Source organism: Leptopilina boulardi, unplaced genomic scaffold (genome assembly GCF_019393585.1).
Source record: "Leptopilina boulardi isolate dan_hultmark-lab unplaced genomic scaffold, ZJU_Lbou_2.1 LbouV2_25, whole genome shotgun sequence".
Taxonomy (NCBI): domain Eukaryota; kingdom Metazoa; phylum Arthropoda; class Insecta; order Hymenoptera; family Figitidae; genus Leptopilina; species Leptopilina boulardi.
Genome location: NW_026137807.1, coordinates 410,464 through 432,090, shown reverse-complemented (window position 1 = coordinate 432,090; position 21,627 = coordinate 410,464). Strand labels below are relative to the sequence as shown.

At 27.2% G+C, this 21,627-nt stretch overlaps 1 protein-coding gene across 1 annotated transcript in view; it reads left to right on the top strand.

Annotated features, from left to right (window-relative positions):
- Nucleotides 1-21,403, top strand: part of LOC127280779 (uncharacterized) — a 28,191-nt gene extending 6,788 nt beyond the window's left edge. The window contains exons 3-9 of the mRNA XM_051304036.1: nucleotides 6,996-7,257; nucleotides 7,683-7,965; nucleotides 8,271-8,459; nucleotides 10,628-10,746; nucleotides 12,941-13,667; nucleotides 15,958-16,369; nucleotides 19,890-21,403. Of these exons, the coding sequence (XP_051159993.1) occupies nucleotides 6,996-7,257; nucleotides 7,683-7,965; nucleotides 8,271-8,459; nucleotides 10,628-10,746; nucleotides 12,941-13,667; nucleotides 15,958-16,369; nucleotides 19,890-20,078 (2,181 nt within the window). The 3' untranslated portion in view covers nucleotides 20,079-21,403. The remainder of the gene's footprint in view (nucleotides 1-6,995; nucleotides 7,258-7,682; nucleotides 7,966-8,270; nucleotides 8,460-10,627; nucleotides 10,747-12,940; nucleotides 13,668-15,957; nucleotides 16,370-19,889) is intronic.
- The last annotated feature ends 224 nt before the right edge of the window (nucleotides 21,404-21,627 follow it).

Below are 21,627 nucleotides of genomic sequence, written 5' to 3'. Positions count from 1 at the left end.
TTGGTTTCAAAGATGTAGATCTTTTTGTTTGGAACAACTTTTGTCTTGAATATTTTTTACGAAAATTTGTACTTTTCGAGATATTTGCAAGTTTCCATACTTTTGAAACACCCTGTATATATATATTTATATAAGATAAATGTTTAAGAATTTAATTATTTTTAAATTATTTTGTTTTTCACTTCAAAGTAGATTCTATATATGGCAATTATACTTTTGAAACGTGTAATTTAAAATTTTCTTGAAAAAAAACTGATTTTTCTTTTATTATTTATTTGTTATTTATTTACAATTTTATTTTATTTTATTTTTCATATATTTGAGCGATTGATTATATGTGAAATTTTTAGGTACCATTTTAAATTTGTTTTCAAATTCAGTTCATTTTTTATCATTTTAATAAAGAAATTATAATAATTTTTTTATAAACAAATTAATTTCTTCTCGGGTCATTAAAAAATTTTCTTTTTATTTAATCGAATTTACAATGTTGACTATAAATTTCACATGATTGTTTTCAAATTTGTTTTTCTGAATATAATAAAAGTTGCTAAATACGAATCTTAACGATTTTTTAAAAATTGATTTGATTAATTTAAAATTTGTTAATTAATTAAACAAATTTAAATATTTTTTGCTTTTATATTTTTATTTTGTTAATGATAAAATAAAAATATACCAAAAATTATATTTTTCAATTAATAAAAATTGTAGAAATAAATATTTTTATATATATGTCTAAAATCTAAATAGATATACAATAGAAATAGTTAAACTGCTTTTATTTATATGGAAATAAAAAAAAAACAGCCATAAATTGGATATAAAATGTAATTCTTTTTATAAGATCGATAAAAAAAAGTAGGTACTATTTTCTCTGATTTTACTGCCTCTTCAATATCGAATGTTTCTTTACTTTATTAGTTCATTATTAATAAGTACCTTCTTCAAAAATAATTTTCTATAGTTGTAAAATATATTTTCTTTGCTCAAATTATACTATTTTTTTGCCAAAAAAACTGACATAAAAAATTTTTTATTATTAATATAATTATTATCACATAAATAATATTTTAATTACCGCATTTTTATTTAATTTAGATATGAAACTAATAATAATAATAATAATAATAATAATAATAATAATAATAATAATAATAATAATAATCCAATGTTCACATTTTTGCTATTGGTACACTTCAGGAATTTTGCCCCATATATGTACTTAAAAAAAAGCTTTTCTCTTTTATTTCAATTGTAAACAGTAAAAGTTGAGTCCATTTTATTTTTTTTCAGATTAACGAAAACAATGTACATACATTACATATTGTAAAAGTGATTTTTATGTTTTATTTTGTTTTACATTTTTTTTTTTTTTTTTTTTTTTTTGACAAAATTGTCTCGTTTACAACAAAATATTTTTCCGTCTGCGGAAATTAATAATGGAGAGGTAAACGTCCGCTTCACATGGCTTATCATGGACAGTCGCCAATTTTTATAATTGAGCTTATAAATACCTATACATATTAAATTAATGGTGGTTGTAAAATAAAACAAAATTTTGATTATTTTAAATTTTATATACTACAAAAAATATTCAACAGCAAATTTACACAATACCGATATTTTCATATATTTTTTTAATTGTCTACAATGAAAGTATATTTATAAAATTATATATTTTTTTTTTTTGAAATATTAAAAAAATAAATAAATGAAAAACGAAAAAAATGAAATTTTTGAATGAATTAAAAAATGAAAAATTTCGCTTTTAATACACGCATTTGATATTGAAAATGAATATAGATGAAAAATTTGCCATTTTATTTTATCAATATCTAAATTATATCTGCTATAAATTATAAAATTGTGACAATTTTAAGTGTATAAATGAATGTAAGTTGCACTCAGCTAGTTCCAGAACACCCCGAAATAGTGCGACGTATAACATTTATACATTTGCGAAGAACGCTCTGCAATCTCATTTTTCCTGGCATTAAACCAGCATTCTTCAATGGCTGTTGAAATGTTCAGACACAATACGTATAGATTATGGAATCCATTTTCCTATATTTTTTCTTTTAATTGTTAAGAATTTAAAAAAAAAAAAGAATTCTCCAATGTAAAGTCAAGTTTCCGCCTTTTATATACTCTCTACATATACCCAAGTTTGATCGAATTTTAATATGATGACAAATAATGAAAATATTATACCTACATTTTATTGTTTTAAAAATATGTTGAATTTAAGAGACGTATGAATAATGCCTAAAATTAATTTGTTAGAAATTTTATTTGATAGAATTTAACCCTTAACTGGCACCATGGGTCCAGTAGACCCGAGCATTTTTTCAAGCTCAAATTAACCCTTAACTGGCACAATTCTGCGTTTGAACGTAAATGGCACAACAGGTCTGCTGGACCCGACATATATTGAAACGTGTATTGTACAGCCGGTATTAAATATTTTTGCACAAAAATTTAATCTGAGGTAGCTTATCATGTTTTTTTTTTAAATGTAATTAGTTTTACAGGGATTAATTTATTTTAAGTTAGTTACAAAAATTGTGAAAAATTAAAACGCAAAATTGCCTGTTTTTACACGGAGAGAAATAGATGGTACAGGGTACTATCTACACTTTAAATCTGAATCAGTGAAAATTTCACTGAATTCAAATCAGTGGCTCAGTTTTCTTTAATTCGCGAGTTAAATTTCACTGAGAATCAGTGATTTTTACTGATTCCCAGTGATCTTACATATACGGACAGCTATCTAGATTCTATCAGTTACAATCCAGATTGTACGCAGTAACGTCTTGATTGTAGTGGGTAACATAACCATACTTTTTGTAACATCTTTGATAGTACTAAGTAGCATAATGATAGTACTGGATACCATCTACTTTTTACCATCTTAAGATCATAAATTCTTACCATCTATTTCTCTCCGTGTACTTAAAAATTTATGAGTTCTTTAAATTTAAATATTATGACTTAAAAATTTAAGGTTATTCTTTTGATTTATTTTGCAGAATAAAATGTGACTTTTTAGGTTAAAATTAAAAATTTATAATTATTAATGTTTGAAGCTAATTTATTCTTTTGTATCTACACGGAGAGAAATAGATGGTACGGGGTACTATCTAGATAGTACCAGGTATTTGATCTTACATATATGGACAGCTATCTAAATTCTATCAGTTACAATTCAGATTGTACGGAGTAACGTCTTGATTGTAGTGGGTAACATTACCATATTATTTGTATAACATCTTTGATAGTACCGAGTAGCATATAATAATGGTACACAGTAAACTTAGTTGTATCTTTTTCTATTGCAACGTTTTGATGTACATAAGTTATATCAAAAAGAGATCGTTTTGTGTATCATTTTTAGAAATGATACACGAAATGGTCTCATTTTTTGATGCAAAAAATTTAATCAATTTCTATCAATCATGGCCGAATTGAATCGACTCAAAATTAAACGAATTTTTTTCAGATATTTTGGTAATAGTACAATTGCGAAGACCATTTCACTATTTAATTTGAAAATGAAAATAACAGAAAATCAAAGACAATGTGCAATTCGATAATTAAAAAGTTACAGCTTATAAACATAACCTAAAATGCATGAGAAAAAATTTGTCGATAAAATCAATATAGCCGACCTTTTTAGAAGGTAGATGGCAGCACTCATTTATTTTCTTTCTTTAAATTTTTTCTGAATCGTTTTTATAAAAAGCAAAACTGCCATCTACCTTCTAAAAAGCTCGGCTATATTGATTTTATCGACAAATTTTTTCTCATGCATTTTAGGTTATGTTTATAAGCTGTCACTTTTTAATTATCGAATTGCACATTGTCTTTGATTTTCTGTTATTTTCATTTTCAAATTAAATAGTGAAATGGTCTCCGCAATTGTACTATTACCAAAATATCTGAAAAAAATTCGTTTAATTTTGAGTCGATTCAATTCGGCCATGATTGATATAAATTGATTAAATTTTTTGCATCAAAAAATGAGACCGTTTCGTGTATCATTTCTAAAAATGATACACAAAACGATCTCTTTTTGATATAACTTATGTTCATCAAAACGTTGCAAAGATTTGATGCAATTTTTGGTCTCAATTTGATACTTTTAGGAAAACTGTGTATACCGGAAACCATCTACTTTTAACCATCTTAAGATCATAAGATCCCGAGTCGAAATTTAGACTCTCTATAAGTTCTCTAAAAACCTCCTTTTATCCTCCTTTTATTCTCTCCAACACTTTCATACCCTCTTTTCGTCCTCGAATTTGCAAAAGTGGAAATATCTGCTATATTGAAGGCTGAAAGGAGGGTTTAAAGATGACTAGAGAGGCGTAAAAGAGGTTAAAAAAACAAAAATAAAATTAAAAATATGTAAAAATTGGATTTTTTTTCTTATGGACATTATTTATTGACCCTATTGAAGATATATTTATTGGTCTTTGTCGTAATACTATAAAACTTTTAGGAGGAATGAAACTTGGAAAAATTCAAATTAAGAAAAAATTCCAAGACCTCTTTTCAACCTCTAAACATGCAGATTTGGAAATAAGCGCATGATTTCAGGCTGAAAAGAGGCTGAGAAAATCGAGGATGAAAAGAGGGGAAATTTTCGACTCGGGATCTTACCATCTAATTCTCTCCGTGGAACTAAGTTGCATCAAAAAACTTACAAAATTACTAAGAATATGTCAAACTAATATATTAAAATTAAAGCTGTGCAAAAGTTCGAAATTTGTATGGGCTCGGATCGAATATTCGATTCGAGCCCATGTTAATTCTTATGGAGCGATTCGAATTTTAAAAACTTGCACAGCTCTAATTAAAATATAAAAAATATTCAAAAGTTATACATTCAATTAATTTGTGCTCGAAAAAATGCTTAGGTCTACTGGACCCATGGTGCCATTTCGCCCTATGATTTTCAAATATTAGAAATTATTAATCTAACTGATGTATAATAAATAATTAAATAAATGATAAATTTTTAATATATAATAATAATAATATATTTTAATTTTTGTCCAATAAAAATGTACTTTTAGGTAAATTTTGTTAATATTCGAAAAATAATAATCAAATCTCGTGGAAATTTTCATTATTCTTATAACCATATAGATTAATGTTTCAAGTGTAAAAGGGGTTCTATTTATAAGGATCATAACTTGAATAGTTTTGCTACAGCTCTTGCCATTAAAATCCCAATCCAATGTATAAAACATTCACAAACTTCCAAAGCATCTTAAAACTTATCACTCCTTAAAAAATCTATATAATTTATTATGCTTTTAAAAAAGTTTATTTTCTCAATGAAAGTTCTTAAATGATTTATTTTATGTTTTCACATTTAATTACATTAACCATATAATTATTATATCACAAGAAGTATTGTATTTTTAACTTTCATATTATTATTATTATTTATATTAATTTGAAGAACATTTATTATTATTAATTATTATTATTATTATTGTTATTAATATATAGATTAATATTATTATTTATATTTTTCTTTTTTACACAAAAAAATTTTTGTTCCAACATTTTTTGAGCATTTTTTAATTTAAATTAATAAACAAAATTTTTATTTTTTAATATTTTGTATTAATTCTATAATTGTTAATTTTAAAAATACATCTTAGAGTTGCTCTTTCACTTCGAGAAAAATATTCTTCATTTGAGAGGAAAAATCCTTTTCTAGAATCCCCTAAAATCTTTTCCTTGAAATAAAATTATTACATACTAATTTTTCTCTCATTTTAAGAGGATAGAAATTATAGAATATATTGCAGTAAAAAAAGTATAGGACGCATGATTATTTTCTAAAAATTATTAGTTAGAATTTTCATTTTATGGAATTTCATTTGTCATAATTGCAGAATTTTCATCAAAACGATTTTCTATATTACAGAATTTTTATATAACCGAAAATTCACTTCACAGAATTTCTATTTTTTCTAATTTTTATTTGTCAGAATTTTTATTTTCTCGAATTTTCATTTAACATAATAGACATTTTAAAGAATTTTTATTGAGTAGAATTTCATTGCATAAAATTTTCTTTCAAATGAATTTTCATTTTTTCGAATTATTATTTAATATAATTTCCATATAACCGATTTTTCATACTACAGAAATGTTACTTAACCGAAAAATCATTTAACAGAATTTCTAATTGATAGAATTTTCATTTGTCCGAAATTGCAAGTGGCCAAACAAATAATCGACAGAATGATTTCGGCGCGATTTTTAAAATCAACCAATCACAATTTTATGGATAATTTTTAACTGGTTGATTTTAAAAATCGCGCCGAAATCATTCTGTCGATTATTTGTTTGGCCACTTGCAATTTCGGACAAATGAAAATTCTATCAATTAGAAATTCTGTTAAATGATTTTTCGGTTAAGTAACATTTCTGTAGTATGAAAAATCGGTTATATGGAAATTATATTAAATAATAATTCGAAAAAATGAAAATTCATTTGAAAGAAAATTTTATGCAATGAAATTCTACTCAATAAAAATTCTTTAAAATGTCTATTATGTTAAATGAAAATTCGAGAAAATAAAAATTCTGACAAATAAAAATTAGAAAAAATAGAAATTCTGTGAAGTGAATTTTCGGTTATATAAAAATTCTGTAATATAGAAAATCGTTTTGATGAAAATTCTGCAAAATACTAATTCGAACAAATAAAAATTTGTCTCAAAAATAATTATGACAAATGAAATTCCATAAAATGAAAACTCTAACTTTATGATATTTAGAACATAATCATGCGTCCCAAAAGTTGCATAAAAATGAGAAGAATACTCTCAATTGAAAAATATATTTATTTTCAGTGTTAACGTTTATAATTTTTAATTGAAAATACATGTTTTTTTTTGAAAGAATTTAACGAATTCATTGAAATGAGATAAGAAGAGGCAAATTTTATTTTTATATTTTATTTAAAGGTAAATTTAGCTGATGAATTTGACATTCTTCAAATTGTGGGTGAAGGTTGGTTTGGAAAGATTTTATTGACTGATCATCGTAGTACTCAAACGGAAATGGTTTTAAAAGCATTACCAAAGGCTTATACAAGTATTTCCGATTTTTTTCGAGAATTTCATTATGGACTTCATCTATCGGCACATAGAAATATTATCACCACTTATGATATTGCATTCGAAACGGCTGGTTTTTATGTCTTCAGTCAAGAATATGCACCACTTGGTAAGAGAAAATATTTTATTTCATGCCAAAATGTCAATACAATGTTGTTTGAGCTAATAATAATTTTGCGTGCCAAGCAAAATTCTTGATTATATAGTTATATACCACATGTTAAATTAATTTATTAACTTATTTCAATATAAATGCATGAATGAAAAAATATTACTTCGTTAAAGTTCACAATTTTTACGATCAACGTGATTTAGAAAAAAAAATTATTATTAAAAAAAATTTCATTCTTTCTATATTTCATTAAATTATTATTTATTATAAATTATTTTTCTATGCAAATTATAATTTTTTGTTTAAAACAATTTTTCTGTCCTTTTTTGCTTATATAGATTTTATTTTTCTTGTCTCGTGTTATTTTTTTTTTTTTTCAAATGGAAATTGAAAATATTGAGGAATTATTTTTTTTTTCTCAGGGGATCTTACGTCAAACGTGACGGAAACTGGTCTTGGGGAATTACATGCTAAAAGAGTAGCGAGACAATTGGCTGCTGCAGTTCATCATATTCACTGTAGAGAATTGGTCCATCGGGATATTAAACTCGACAATATACTTATTTTTAAGAGTGACTTTTCCAGAATTAAACTTTGCGATTTCGGCGAAACACGACGAGGAAATACAGTTGTTCGTAGACATAACGAATGGTTGCCTTATTCACCACCGGAAGTGTTGCAGTTGGACACTGACGAAACATACAGGTATATAAATAATAAATATATACTTATAAAGATGCAATAAAATTAATGCATCTTTGGCACAAAATATTCATCATATTTTTACAATATATAATTCATTATATTAAAAAAATATTTTTAAACAATTTTATAAATAACAAATTTATTTAAAAATATTTTTTAAACACATTTGTTAAAAATATTTACAAAAAAAAATTAATTTACAAATTTTTATAATTTATTTTTTCATGAGAGATTTTGAATTTTTTTAAAGGGGGGGGGGGGAAATGAAATTTTCACAATTCTAAAAATTGTATTAAATTTTATAGAGCACTTACGGCTCATGATGTTTGGCAATTTGGCATAGTACTTTTCGTTTGTTTGACTGGTTGTCTTCCATGGCAGAAAGCGGCAACTGACGATCCTAGATATACTAGATACTTAAACTGGCATTCAGCTACTCTTAATATTGCCAAGAAACCAAAATTGTTTCAACTAATTAGTTCGCGAGCGCAAAGGTATGCTGTTTATTTTACTACGTTTTACATATAGCATATAATATATTGCATCAACTACAAATATAACAATAACTTTTCTTTTTTACTGATGATATTACAAGAATATATTTTGTAAATACTGTAAATATATTTTTTTTCGATCTTTATAGAAAAAAAAAGGTTTACGTATTTTTTTATTTTTTTTATAACTGCTCAAATTTTGGAGTCTAAGAATTTTTTAAAATCTGAATTTTTCGAGTTTTTTTTTTAAATACACCTAATTTCAATGAAATTTAAGTCTAAAAGTATTAAATTTAGGAATAATGACCAAGATACAAAAAAGTATTATAGGTTTTCATTGACTTTCAAAATATTTTAAAGAAAAATTATCTGAAAGTATTTTTTTTAATCAATCAAATTCCTTCTATATTCGAAAAATTTATTTATAGATATTATTTATTATTACACAGACAAAAAAAAAACAAGTGCCCGGGTTTGGAGATCAAAATACCCTACCCCCATGTATTTTGGGCCCCTGAACACGAATCTGAAGTCTGTTTTGCTCCTGCACGTGTACGTTTCTTCCTAACGTCAAAAAACATTTAACATTTTTTGGTGGCATAGGATTTTTTTTTTAAATTGATGGATTTATATGATACTTGGTGTATAGAGGTTTTTGAGGTTGCTGATTACGAATCTGATGTCAGATTTTGAAAATTCAAATAGACGTATTCAATATGGCGGACAATTTTTTTGAAAATTAATGATTTTTTAATTTTTAGAAATTTTTTTTTTAAATTGTTGAATTTTTATGGAATTTGTTACTTGGGGGTTTTAGGAGCCGCTCATTACGAATCTGAAGTTAGATTTTCAAAATTCATAATGGCGGATCCAATATGGCGGACGAAAAAAATGAAAATCATTCGGATCGGCTTGAATATTGTTACTCGGGGGTTTTTGGGGTCGCTAATTAAGAATCTGAAGTCAGTTTTTCAAAATTCAAAATGGCGGATTCAATATGGAGGACGAATTTTTAAAAAATTGTTTGATTTTTATAAAACTTGAAATAAACGTATAAGAAGTATAAGAATAAGTATAAGATTACGCGACCGTCATGTTGAATTATAAAAATCTAACTTCAAATTCTCAATCAGCGACCACAAAAAAACTCTCGGTATCAAGTTTCATAAAAATCCAACAATTTTTTAAAAATTCGTCCTCCATATTGAATCCGACATTTTGAATTTTGAAAACTGACTTCAGATTTTTAAACAGCGACCTCAAAAACCCCCCCAAAAACAATTTTCAAATCGATCCGAATGATTTTTATTTTTTCGTTCGACATATTGGATCCGCCATTTTTAATTTTGAAAAGCTAACTTCAGATTCGTAATGAGCGGCTCCTAAAACCTCCAAGTAACAAATTCCACACAAATTCAATAATTCTTAAAAATAATTAATTTTCAAAAAAAATTTCCGCCATATTGGATCCGACATTTTGAATTTTCAAAATCTGACTTCAAATTCGTAATCAGTGACCTCAAAAACCCCTAAACACCAAGTATCATATAAATTCATCAATTTAAAAAAAAATCCTATACCACCAAAAATGTGAAATGTTTTTTGAGGTTAGAAAGAAACGTACACGTGCAGGAGCAAAACGGACTTTAGATTCGTGTTTAGCGGCTCAAAATACTTGTGGGTAGTGCACTGTGATATCTTAACCAGGGCACTTTTTTTGTGTGGCTGTGTTATTATTATTTATTTATTTTTAGATTAGTCTAGAAAAAGTATTGTCAATTGTTGGAATTTTGCACCGGATTAATATCAAAACATAACCTCAATCTTGGATGTATTCTGTTCAAGATTTGTTATAACATTTCTTGAACAGAGTACATTCATATGATTGAGGTTATGTTTTGATATTATTCCGTTGTAAAATTTCAGCAATTGGCAATACTGTCGCATTTCGTTTCGAAAATTTTTAAATTTAATTGTTTTTTTTTTTAATAACAAAAATTAAAATCAGTTTTTATTTAATATTTTTGATGTAAGTAATGAAGACTTAAACATCATTGATTTGTATTGAAACTTAAGCTTGTGTATTTTCACACTAAACTTCATAAACATAACCTATAATTGCACCAATGACAATTAACTAAAATAAAAAAAAATGTATTGTTTTTCAGACTTTTCAAAAGACTGTTAGACCCTAAGTTGGAAAAACGACCTATTAGTGTGCTTGAAGTCAATAAGTACGTGGAAGATAGATGGTTAGCGAAATTAGGAGCAGAAAAAGCTTTAAACGGTACGCATCGTTATTAAAAGTTCAGGTTAGATATATACCTATATATATATTTTAATTTTTTAATTTTATTTTCATCTAAATCGAATTTAATTTATTACATTTAATTTTAATGAACTAAATTATTTTTATATTTTATGACATTTAAGAGTTGCGATCGATCTCCGAAATTTTTTGTCATTTAATTATCGCCCTATAAAAATGGCACTGAACGTGTAAATGATAAACATTGATTTTAAAATAATTTTTTCTCGGAACGCGGACATATTTTACAAAATCGGCGAAAACACCAAGGATCCTTATCTTATAAATTTCCTAAATCCGAAAGATTGTGCAAATTTATACAAAAACGCGATTGTAAAACTAAAAGTAGGAAATTGATATAATGAGAGCTGCGACATTGAGATCCCTGCATGCTTCTGCCACCTAACGGCTGCAGGACGTAATAAAGCTGTTATTATATTACTTTCCTATTTATCGTTTTACAATCGCGTTTTTGTATAGTTTTGAACAATCTTTCGGATTTAGGAAATTTATAAGATAAGGATCTTTATGGTGTTTTCGTCGATTTTGTAAAAAGTGTCCGTGATTCAAGAAAAAAGTATTTTAAAATCAATGTTTATCATTTTCACGTTCAGTGCCGTTTTTATAGGTCCATAATTAAATGCCAAAAAATTTCAGAGATCGTTCGACACTCTCAAATAAAAATTTTTAGACAGTTTTTTCTATATGTTTATTAGTTTTAACTAATCTAATTATTATATTTAAAATGATTCATTAATTAAAATTAAAATTATTATTTTTAGTTCTAATAAAGTATTTTAATATTTTTATCTTTAAATTTTGTATAAATGAAAATTTCATTTTTATTTTATTCACATATCATTTTATTTATTTGTTATTTCATTCATATATCCAGCAATGGAATTAATTTAATTCCCTTTAATAAGTACTGAAGGATTATTAAAAATCAATATAGCTGGATATTGAGTTTCGAGCAATAAAAGTACAAAGGAAATCCCTTTATTTCTCTAAATTTTTATATATATATTATTAATTAAAATATTTGTTGAAAGATTAAAAATTTATAAAAAATTATTATCAATTTTATAATAGTTAATTCAATAATAATTAATATACATTAATTAATATAAAATGCCAATGTATTCAGGCCCTCAATTTAATATATTTTATTGAAATTATGTTAATTAGATATAAAAATTAAAAATAAAATAAATTTTGTAAAAAAAAATGTTTAAGAAAAGTCACTGGTCGAATTATTATTTTGCAGAATTTTCATTAAACCGTTTTCTCTATATTACAGATTTTTTTTTTTATAATCGAAAATTCACTTCACAGAATTTTTATTTGCTTGAATTTTCATTTAACATAATAGCCATTTTAATGAATTTTTTATTAAGTAGAACTTAATTGCATATAATTTTCTTTTATATGAATTCAACCAAATAAAATTCGTCTCAATTCAATTTATATATTTATTGAAATTCTATTAAATGAAAATTCTAACGATTTTTTGAACTTATTCAAGTGTCCCGATGTTTTTTTCACATTACTAGATATATATTTCACATCATATATACTTTTATTTGATGTGTAATAAAATGAATAGTCAATAAAACTCAATAATGGTCCATTTTTGGAATCTGATCTCTAATACAGTGTTCTACCCTAACTTTTAAGGGATGGTATACATATATGGTTTATAGCTATATAAAGGTTGCTTGATAGTTAACAAACTACATGTACTTCGAAGTCGTAATGGGGTATTCGAATTACTGTTACAATTCATTAAGCTCAAATTGCAGAAGTGTAATTTGTGCAATGGGGATATAGAGAATTTTGGGTAATGGAATGGACAAACTGGCTTAGCGCGCACATTCAACTGTGGAATGAGAATATGTAACACTTCGAATTTCGAAAATTAACTTTCCGTTTCTATCGAGACTGATTCTTGTAATTCATATACATAATTTCAAAAATCGTAATACTAACAAAATTTTAATTATCTTTAAAAATATAGTAGATTATTCCTTCAAAAAAAAAAAAAAAAAAAAAATTGAAAAAGATTTAATTTTAGAAATGAGAAACTCGTTTCATATAAATCCAATATATAACCAATGAACCAGCGCGCTTTTAATTTAATGCAAAAAATTAAAAGTACAATTTTCTCTCGCAGGTGGTGCAGACGAAAGAGATGAATTATGTCCCTCGATGTACAGTTTTCACAGTTCTCTTGAAGAAAAAAATCAACTTCTTTACACACTAACGCGATATGGAATTGAGACGACAGTTGATCGTTCAAAAAAGAAGGACAGAATTCGTGAATGGATTCAATCAAGTGCAATAGTCGAGGAAAATGAAGATGAATCTGAACTCGAAGATTTCGATGAGAACGATGAGGATGAAGAAATTGAAAAAGAAGAGGAAAATATGAAAGGAAGACATTTTCCCGAAAGACGTTTAAGTGTCGATAAAAATATGAGAAAAAACAATAAAGTAACAGTAAAAAATCAACAGATTATAAGAAAAAATGGCAATGATATAAATCAAAAAATTCGTATCAATCGAAATGAATTATTAAATAAAAATAATTATTTAATTTCATTATCGAAACCAATTGAGAGAAAAATTCCATTTGCCCCTCAAGTTGCTGAAGAGAGAAAAATTGTCGCTAAATTTGCAAGTTTCCCCAATGGAGATCCCACATTGGCCTATCAAGGGAATGGGGTCGATTCAACTATTGATACGACGAGACTCGCCGGAAGTCAGTCGCCAATAAATAAATCGAACTCCGAGTTCAGCGATTTAACTATCTCCAATGTCAAAGGTTATCCATTTAATAATGAGCAATTGAGGAAAATTGCCACTGACTCGTCGAGTAGCAGCGATAAGGAAACAATTAGGTTCGTTGCGCATTTGTTTTTGATTTTGTTTTATACAGGGGAAAAGTAAGTTAATTAATAAAACATTCATTTAATTGGGAACAGCGGCAGTGATGTCATAAAACAAATACGACTATAATAGAAGTGAAAAACCCTTTTTGTTGTCAAAGCAAAGGAAGCGAGTATAGTTTTTGAAATAATTGATAAATTCATTAAAATTAAGACCAACTCTTTTAACGTAATTGTTAGAATAATATTTTTATTATTTTTTCTAATATCCATTTATTCTGAAATCTAAGAAAATTGCAAAATTTAGAAAAGATATTCTTTTGGTTCCTTTTTAAAAAAGGTTAAAATAAATAACAAAAATAATTTGTTTAAATAATTATTGAAATTTTAATCTACCAATATTAAGGGGTCTACCCACTTTAGACACGCTAAAATGAAGGCTGTTTTCAAGAATTTTTCTAATTGGTTTATATTATAAATATTGACATATAAGTTGTTAGACTAAAGAAATACACTTCCGAAATACATGAAAAAATTTTTGTTATTTGTTTTTTTAAAATTTTATATGCATGCAAATGGTAGTTGAAAAAAAATCCCCCAAAAACGATGGGTCCACGCTGTTGATGAAATCTCTGACATGGATTGTCCGAAACCAAAAAATCAAAAAGTTTTGGATTCAGTGTGGTAATAGCTATTGCGCATATCAAGGGATTTTTTATTTTTGCAAAATTGACAAAATGGAGGACATTTTTCGAAAAATTAAAGAAAACCGTGTGTTAGTTTTTTCGAAAAATGTCCGCCATTTTGTCAATTTTGCAAAAATAAAAAATCCCTTGATATGCGCAATAGCTATTACCACACTGAATCCAAAACTTTTTGATTTTTTGGTTTCGGACAATCCATGTCAGAGATTTCATCAACAGCGTGGACCCATCGTTTTTGGGGGATTTTTTTTCAACTACCATTTGCATGCATATAAAATTTTAAAAAAACAAATAACAAAAATTTTTTCATGTATTTCGGAAGTGTATTTCTTTAGTCTAACAACTTGTATGTCAATATTTATAATATAAACCAATCAGAAAAGTTCTTGAAAACAGCCTTCATTTTAGCGCGTCTAAAGTGGGTAGACCCCTTAATGAGCTTCGAAAGTTGGAAAATCAAAAAAAATCAATATATAATTAATATTTTTTTTCTTATGAAAATAAAATTAATAATTAGTAATTAATTCAATAAAATTATTATTACTTTCTTTAAAATTTTTTAATTTTAAATTAAGGTATTGTGGGAAGAAGACAATTTATAGAATTCTCAAATTTTTTCTAAAATGTAAAAAGATTTGAGATTAAATTTTTGAGGAATGTTAGAGAAGGGTTCAAAGAACATCGCTAGTCTACTCATTTACTATAATTTAACGTAAAAATGATTAAAAAAAAGCAGTAAATAGTAAAGTAATGTGTTTTCTAGTTCATTCATTGACCACTAGCTCGCAATGGCGCTGCTACCTGGACCACTCACAAACTCACGTGACGCCATTTTTGTTGTTATTTTTTGTTCAAAAATGTGACTTAAAACTTAGTTTTTAAAATAACACTAGTTTACAAAATTTAAATAATTTGTTGCTGAATACGAATATCAAGTCAAATATCAAGAAAGAACATTTTTGAGATATAGCTAAATTTTAATTTTATGAGTTTCGAAAAAAGTGGGTTCACTAATTTGCAATTATCTCCAGATGTAGCTGACCGATTAAAATTTTTTTTAATTAAATATAATTAAATTACTTATAAAAAAGTATTTTTATACTTCTAAATTTTTTTTTCAAATAATGAGAAATTCCAGACAAATTCATAAATAGCTCCTAAACTTTCAGTCTGAGTAGAAAATGTTATAAATACTTTTGTATAAGAAATTTAATTACCTTTAATTTGCTTTAAAGAAAAGTGAAATATGTCAACTACATCCGGAGATAATGGCAAATCAGTGAATCCACTTTTTTCGAAATTCAAAAAATTAACAGTTAGCTGTGTCTCGAAAATTGCTCTTCTTTCTCAATGTCTGACTTAATATTTGGATTCAGGAGCAAATTTCATGAAAACAACAAGGTGCATCATCATCTCCGAAAATTTTAGCCAAAAATCTATATTATCATTTTAGAAGATGTTTAATTTTTTGCAAAACACATTTTACCTTACTAGATCAGGTGGGAATTTCTCACATGGTCTTCAAAAAAAAACTTTTTAAAACATACTTTTTAAAATTGTAAAATTTGATTTCACTGTATTTATGTACCATTCCGCAGTCATTCTCAATTTAATGAAGCAGTGGTCAGTCATCATGAGCCAAGCGGAACTTCAAGCGAGGCTTCCGGCTCTATTCGTGGTCCAAGTTTAGAGTCGTCGACTTCGAGTCCAGCAGTTGAAGAAGCGATTATTGAACATCCTATATCTAGAAGTCCTCAGGCGCCAGTCAGAAAGCATCGTTCGCAAACGGCTCCATTTCCGGCGCCAGTTTCTCATCTCGATGGAAGTCGAATCGAATCATTGCCAGCGAGACGAACACGATCTGCAACGGTTCTACAAATCGCTGCTGATCAAAAATTAAATGGAAAATCACAGTCAATGCAAAAAAAATCATCAAACACTCATCTTACAATGACTGCAACTTCACAACTTGTTCTACAGAGTTTTAATGCTATGCAACATTTAAATCAGGTATAGACGAAAATATGGGTTTTAATATTTTTTTTTTTAACACAACACATAAAGATATAGAAAAAATTAGTTTTAAACAAATTTTTAAAAGATCTATAGTTCGCGGAAAGTGCGATCTAATTTCGCGAAATCCGTGATTTAATTTTTCCGAATCCGCGAGATATTTTCACGAACTCGGTAATTTAGTTTTAGGGATTCCGTGATTTGATTTTACAGAATCCGCGACATACATATTTTAACAAAATCCGTGATCTGATTTCGAGGAAAATGTGATCTATTTTCGTGGAATCCGTGATTTAATTTTTCAGATTCCGCGACATATTTTCATGAAATCCGTAATCTAGTTTCGCGAAATCCGTGATTTGATTTTGTAGAATCCGCGACATATTTTAAAGAAATCTTCGATCTAGTTATGAGGACGTGATCTATTTTCGCGGAATCCGTAATCTTCTTTCCAGAAATGAGTGTTCGAATTTGGCAAAATCTGTGATTTAATTTTGTAGAATCGGCGACATAATTTCACGGAATCCATGATCTAGTTTTGCTTAAAGCGTGATCTATTTTCGCTGAATCCGTGATTTAATTTTGCACAATCCGCGACATTTTTCATGAAATCCGTAATGTAGTTTCGCAGTATTTGTGATCTAGTTGCAAGAAATACGTGATTTAATTCGCGGAAATCCTTAATTTCATTTTGCAGAATCAGCGACATTTTTTCATCAATTTCGTGATCTAATTTCCCATAATCCGCGACCTAGTCTCCCACTATTCGTGATCTAGTTTCGCGAAATTCGTGATTTAATTTTGCAGAATCCACGACATATTTTCACTAAATCCTTGATCTAGTTTCAAGGAACGCGGAATCTAATTTCGCAGAATCCGTGACCACGCTTGAAGCGTGATCTGGTTTCACGTAATCAGTGATATGACTTTGTAGAATCCGCGACATAAGTTAACGAAATTCAAGATTTAGTTTCGAGGAAAGCGTGATCGAATTTCGCATAATGCGTGATCTAGTTTTGCTTAAAGCGTGACACTTTTTTCATGAAATCCGTGATTTAATTTCGCGGTATACGTAATCTAGTTTTGCGATATCCGTGATTTGATTTTGTAGAATCCGCGACATATTTTAAAGAAATCTGCGATCTAGTTATGAGGACGTGATCTATTTTCGCGGAATCAGTAATCTTGTTTCCAGGATAGAGTGTTCGAATTTGGCAAAATCCGTGATTTAATTTTGTAGAAGATGCGACATAATTTCACGGAATCCATGATCTAGTTTTGCTTAAAGCGTGATCTATTTCCGCGGAATCCGTGATTTACTTTTGCACAATCCGCGACATTTTTCAGGAAATCCGTAATGTAGTTTCGCAGTATTTGTGATCTAGTTGCAAGAAATACGTGATTTAATTCGCGGAAATCCTTAATTTCATTTTGCAGAATCAGCGACATTTTTTCATCAATTTCGTGATCTAATTTCCCATAATCCGCGACCTAGTCTCCCACTATTCGTGATCTAGTTTCGCGAAATTCGTGATTTAATTTTGCAGAATCCACGACATATTTTCACTAAATCCTTGATCTAGTTTCAAGGAACGCGGAATCTAATTTCGCAGAATCCGTGACCACGCTTGAAGCGTGATCTGGTTTCACGTAATCAATGATATGACTTTGTAGAATCCGCGACATAATTTAACGAAATTCGAGATTTACTTTCGAGGAAAAGATCTGATTTGATTTCGCATAATCCGTAATCTAGTTTTGCTTAAAGCGTGATCTATTTTCGCAGAATCCGTTATTTAATTTTGCACAATCCGCGACACTTTTTTTCATGAAAGCCGTGATATAATTTCGCGGTATACGTAATCTAGTTTCGCGAAATCTGTGATTTGATTTTGTAGAATCCGCGACATATTTTAAAGAAATCTGCGATCTAGTTATGAGGACGTGATCTATTTTCGCGGAATCAGTAATCTTGTTTCCAGGAAAGAGTGTTCGAATTTGGCAAAATCCGTCATTTAATTTTGTAGAAGATGCGACATAATTTCACGGAATCCGTGATCTAGTTTTGCTTAAAGCGTGATCTATTTTTGCGGAATCCGTTATTTAATTTTGTAGAATCCGCGACACTTTTTTCATGAAATCCGTGATTTAATTTCGTGGTATACGTAATATAGTTTTGCGAAATCCGTGATTTGATTTTGTAGAATCCACGACATATTTTCACTAAATTCTTGATCTAGTTTCAAGGAACGCGGAATCTAATTTCGCAGAATCCGTGACCACGCTTGAAGCGTGATCTGGTTTCACGTAATCAGTGAAATGACTTTGTAGAATCCGCGACATAATTTAACGAAATTCGTGTTTTAGTTTCGAGGAAAGCGTGATCGGATTTCGCATAATCCGTGATCTAGTTTTGCTTAAAGTGTGATTTATTTTCGCGGAATCCGTTATTTAATTTCGCGGTATACGTAATTTAGTTTCGCGAAATCTGTTATCTAATTTTGCAACATTCAGGACTTAGTTCCACTTGAAATGTGATTTAGTTTCGCGGAATCCGTGATTTGACATTGTAGAATCTGCGACATATTTTAACGAAGTCCCTGATCTAGTTTCGCGGAATCTGTAATCTAGTTTCTAGGAGAGCGTGATCTAATTTTTCGGAATTTGTGATTTGATATTGTAGAATCCGCGACATATTTCGACGAAATTCGTAATCTAATTTCGAGGAACGCGTGATATAATTTCGCATAATCTGTGATCTAGTCCAAAAAGAATTGAAAGAGCTACTTTTTAGTTTTACAATTTTAAATTGGAAAAATTTGTTCTCGCAGTTTTTATTTGTAGTTTAAAGAGCAAATGAAGAAGCTTATAAACACCTTTTCCATTATCAGAATTATATTATTATTATCATTTTTTTTTTTTTTTTTTTTATTGTAATATTCAAACAAATCCTAAAATCCGATTCATATAGAATTATTTATTTCATGAATATTGTAAAAAGCGATCCAATTTAGCCCTCATGCTGTTAAAGTAATAGCGTTTTTCACTCGACTACACCTGTTGCAATGAGCGCGTAAGTTTGAGCCAGAAACGTTGCTTTAAATTACGCTTCACGAACGCGAGAGAAATAAAATGAAAAATTCTATTAGAAGTACCAAACACTCCACGCAATGAAGGTGTTTGTTTAATGTCTAGAGTGGAAAGCAAAAGCTCGCTATTAGGAAATTAAAATCACCAACAAATAAATTATTATCTCATACCTATAGAAAAGAAAAAAGAGGTAGAGAAAATTATTTTTTTTTTTTGTTATCATTTTATAGTGTCAATTTTTCATATTTTTAAAGCAGCAAATATTATTATTATTATTAGTTTCAGTGGCTAATAATGTTATAACATTTACCATTTTACTCATATAGTAATATGTAAATATTTTTTTTATATTATAAATGTAACTCATGTCATATATTTATATTATAGTGAAAAAGTGATGTTATTAAATTTTTTTTCTCCTTTTCAGACACCCAAGGCAATAAAGTCCAATAGCAATGAAAGAAGTTTGAATCGTGAAAAGTCGAGTGTAACTTATGGAAAAGACGCTTATGAACATTATGGAATTGCGCAAGGTGCTATTGCAAAATCAGATATCAAAAGAGGAGGTGGAGGAGGTTCAAATAGTGGAAGTGGAAGTAGATCAGTTAGTAATTGAATAATTCAAGTGATTTATTATATAGAAAATTTCCAAAATGAGAAAAATTTTTATTGATTTTCCATAGATTTTCATATTGTTTTGAGAGTGAAATAAATATTGTTGTTTTGATTTTTTTCAATTCTTTTGTTTTTGTCTATATTTAATTTTATTGATTAGTTTTTAATAGTTATAAAAAATTTATGCTGAATTCTTGATATAATTTTGAAATTAATTTATAATTTTCTACTTGATGAATTGTGTAATCATAATATACATATATATAATACTATATATGTATATGTAAATGGACTCTAGACATTAATATATAAATAATACTGGAACAAAAAATTTTTTTTTGACTGAGAAAATCAATTATATGATTTTTTAAATTAATTTTCATACTTGGCTTTAATTAGTTCTTCACGATAGAACAAAGTTTATTGACTCTATTTAAAGATAAAATGGTAATAGTTTATAGTTTTATATTACTGAGTAGAAAATGAAAACAAAACTTTTTTTGGGAATAAGAGAGAGATAGAGGGAGACAGAGAGAGCACAAATAATTTAGTGAAAAAAGTGCAAATTTAATATTTAGGTGGGACAAAATTTTTGTGCTTCGTGAAATATTAAGTAGAAAAAGAAGCTGGAAGACAGACTGTAAATATTCATTCGTTTAAAAGTTTAAAAAATATTCGTTGTAGAAAAAATTGTCTGTATTTAACCAAGTTTTGAATTTTATATGTAAAGAAAAGTTTGGGTTTTTTTTTATAATTTCTCAATAAAGAAGATCCCATTGAAAGTTTGGTTTTTATAGATAGTCAAATCAAAAAAAAAAATTGTATATATAAAATAAATATTTCCATAAGAAATTTTTTATGGGAAAAAAAATTATAAACCAAGAGTATTATGTAAAATTATTATAAAAATTATTTATAATTAAAATATGTAATATAATATTTTGTTGTATATGATATATTAGGATATTAGTTTATATTAGTGGATATATTATATTATATTGTTAAGAAAAATAAAAAGATTTTTATTTGAAATAGCTTAAATATTTATTGCAATAAATATTATAACTTAATATCACTTATTTATCACTTCTTTAAAGTATAGAAATATAGTTATTTACAATAAATCTATTGCTTTTTATAATTTTATAGCTGTGAATGTTTAAGCTGTTTCACAGTTTATGGATGAATCAGATAGACAGACAAAACAAAAGTTAGTTCAAATTTCAAATTTTTTTTTAAATTTAAAACTGTAATTGTCTACTTTTAACAATGTAAATAGGGACCCATGATAATAATAATAATAATAATCTATTTAAAAATCATTAATTAGAATTTTCATTTCATGAAATTTCATTTATCATAATTATTTTTGAACCGAATTTTTATTTGTTCGAATTATTATTGTTTTGCAGAATTTTCATCAAAACAATTTTCTATATTACAGAATTTTTATATAACCGAAAATTCACTTTACAGAATTTCTAATTGATAGAATTTTCATTTGTTCGAAATTGCAAATGGCCGACAGAAAGAATTCGGCGCAATATTTA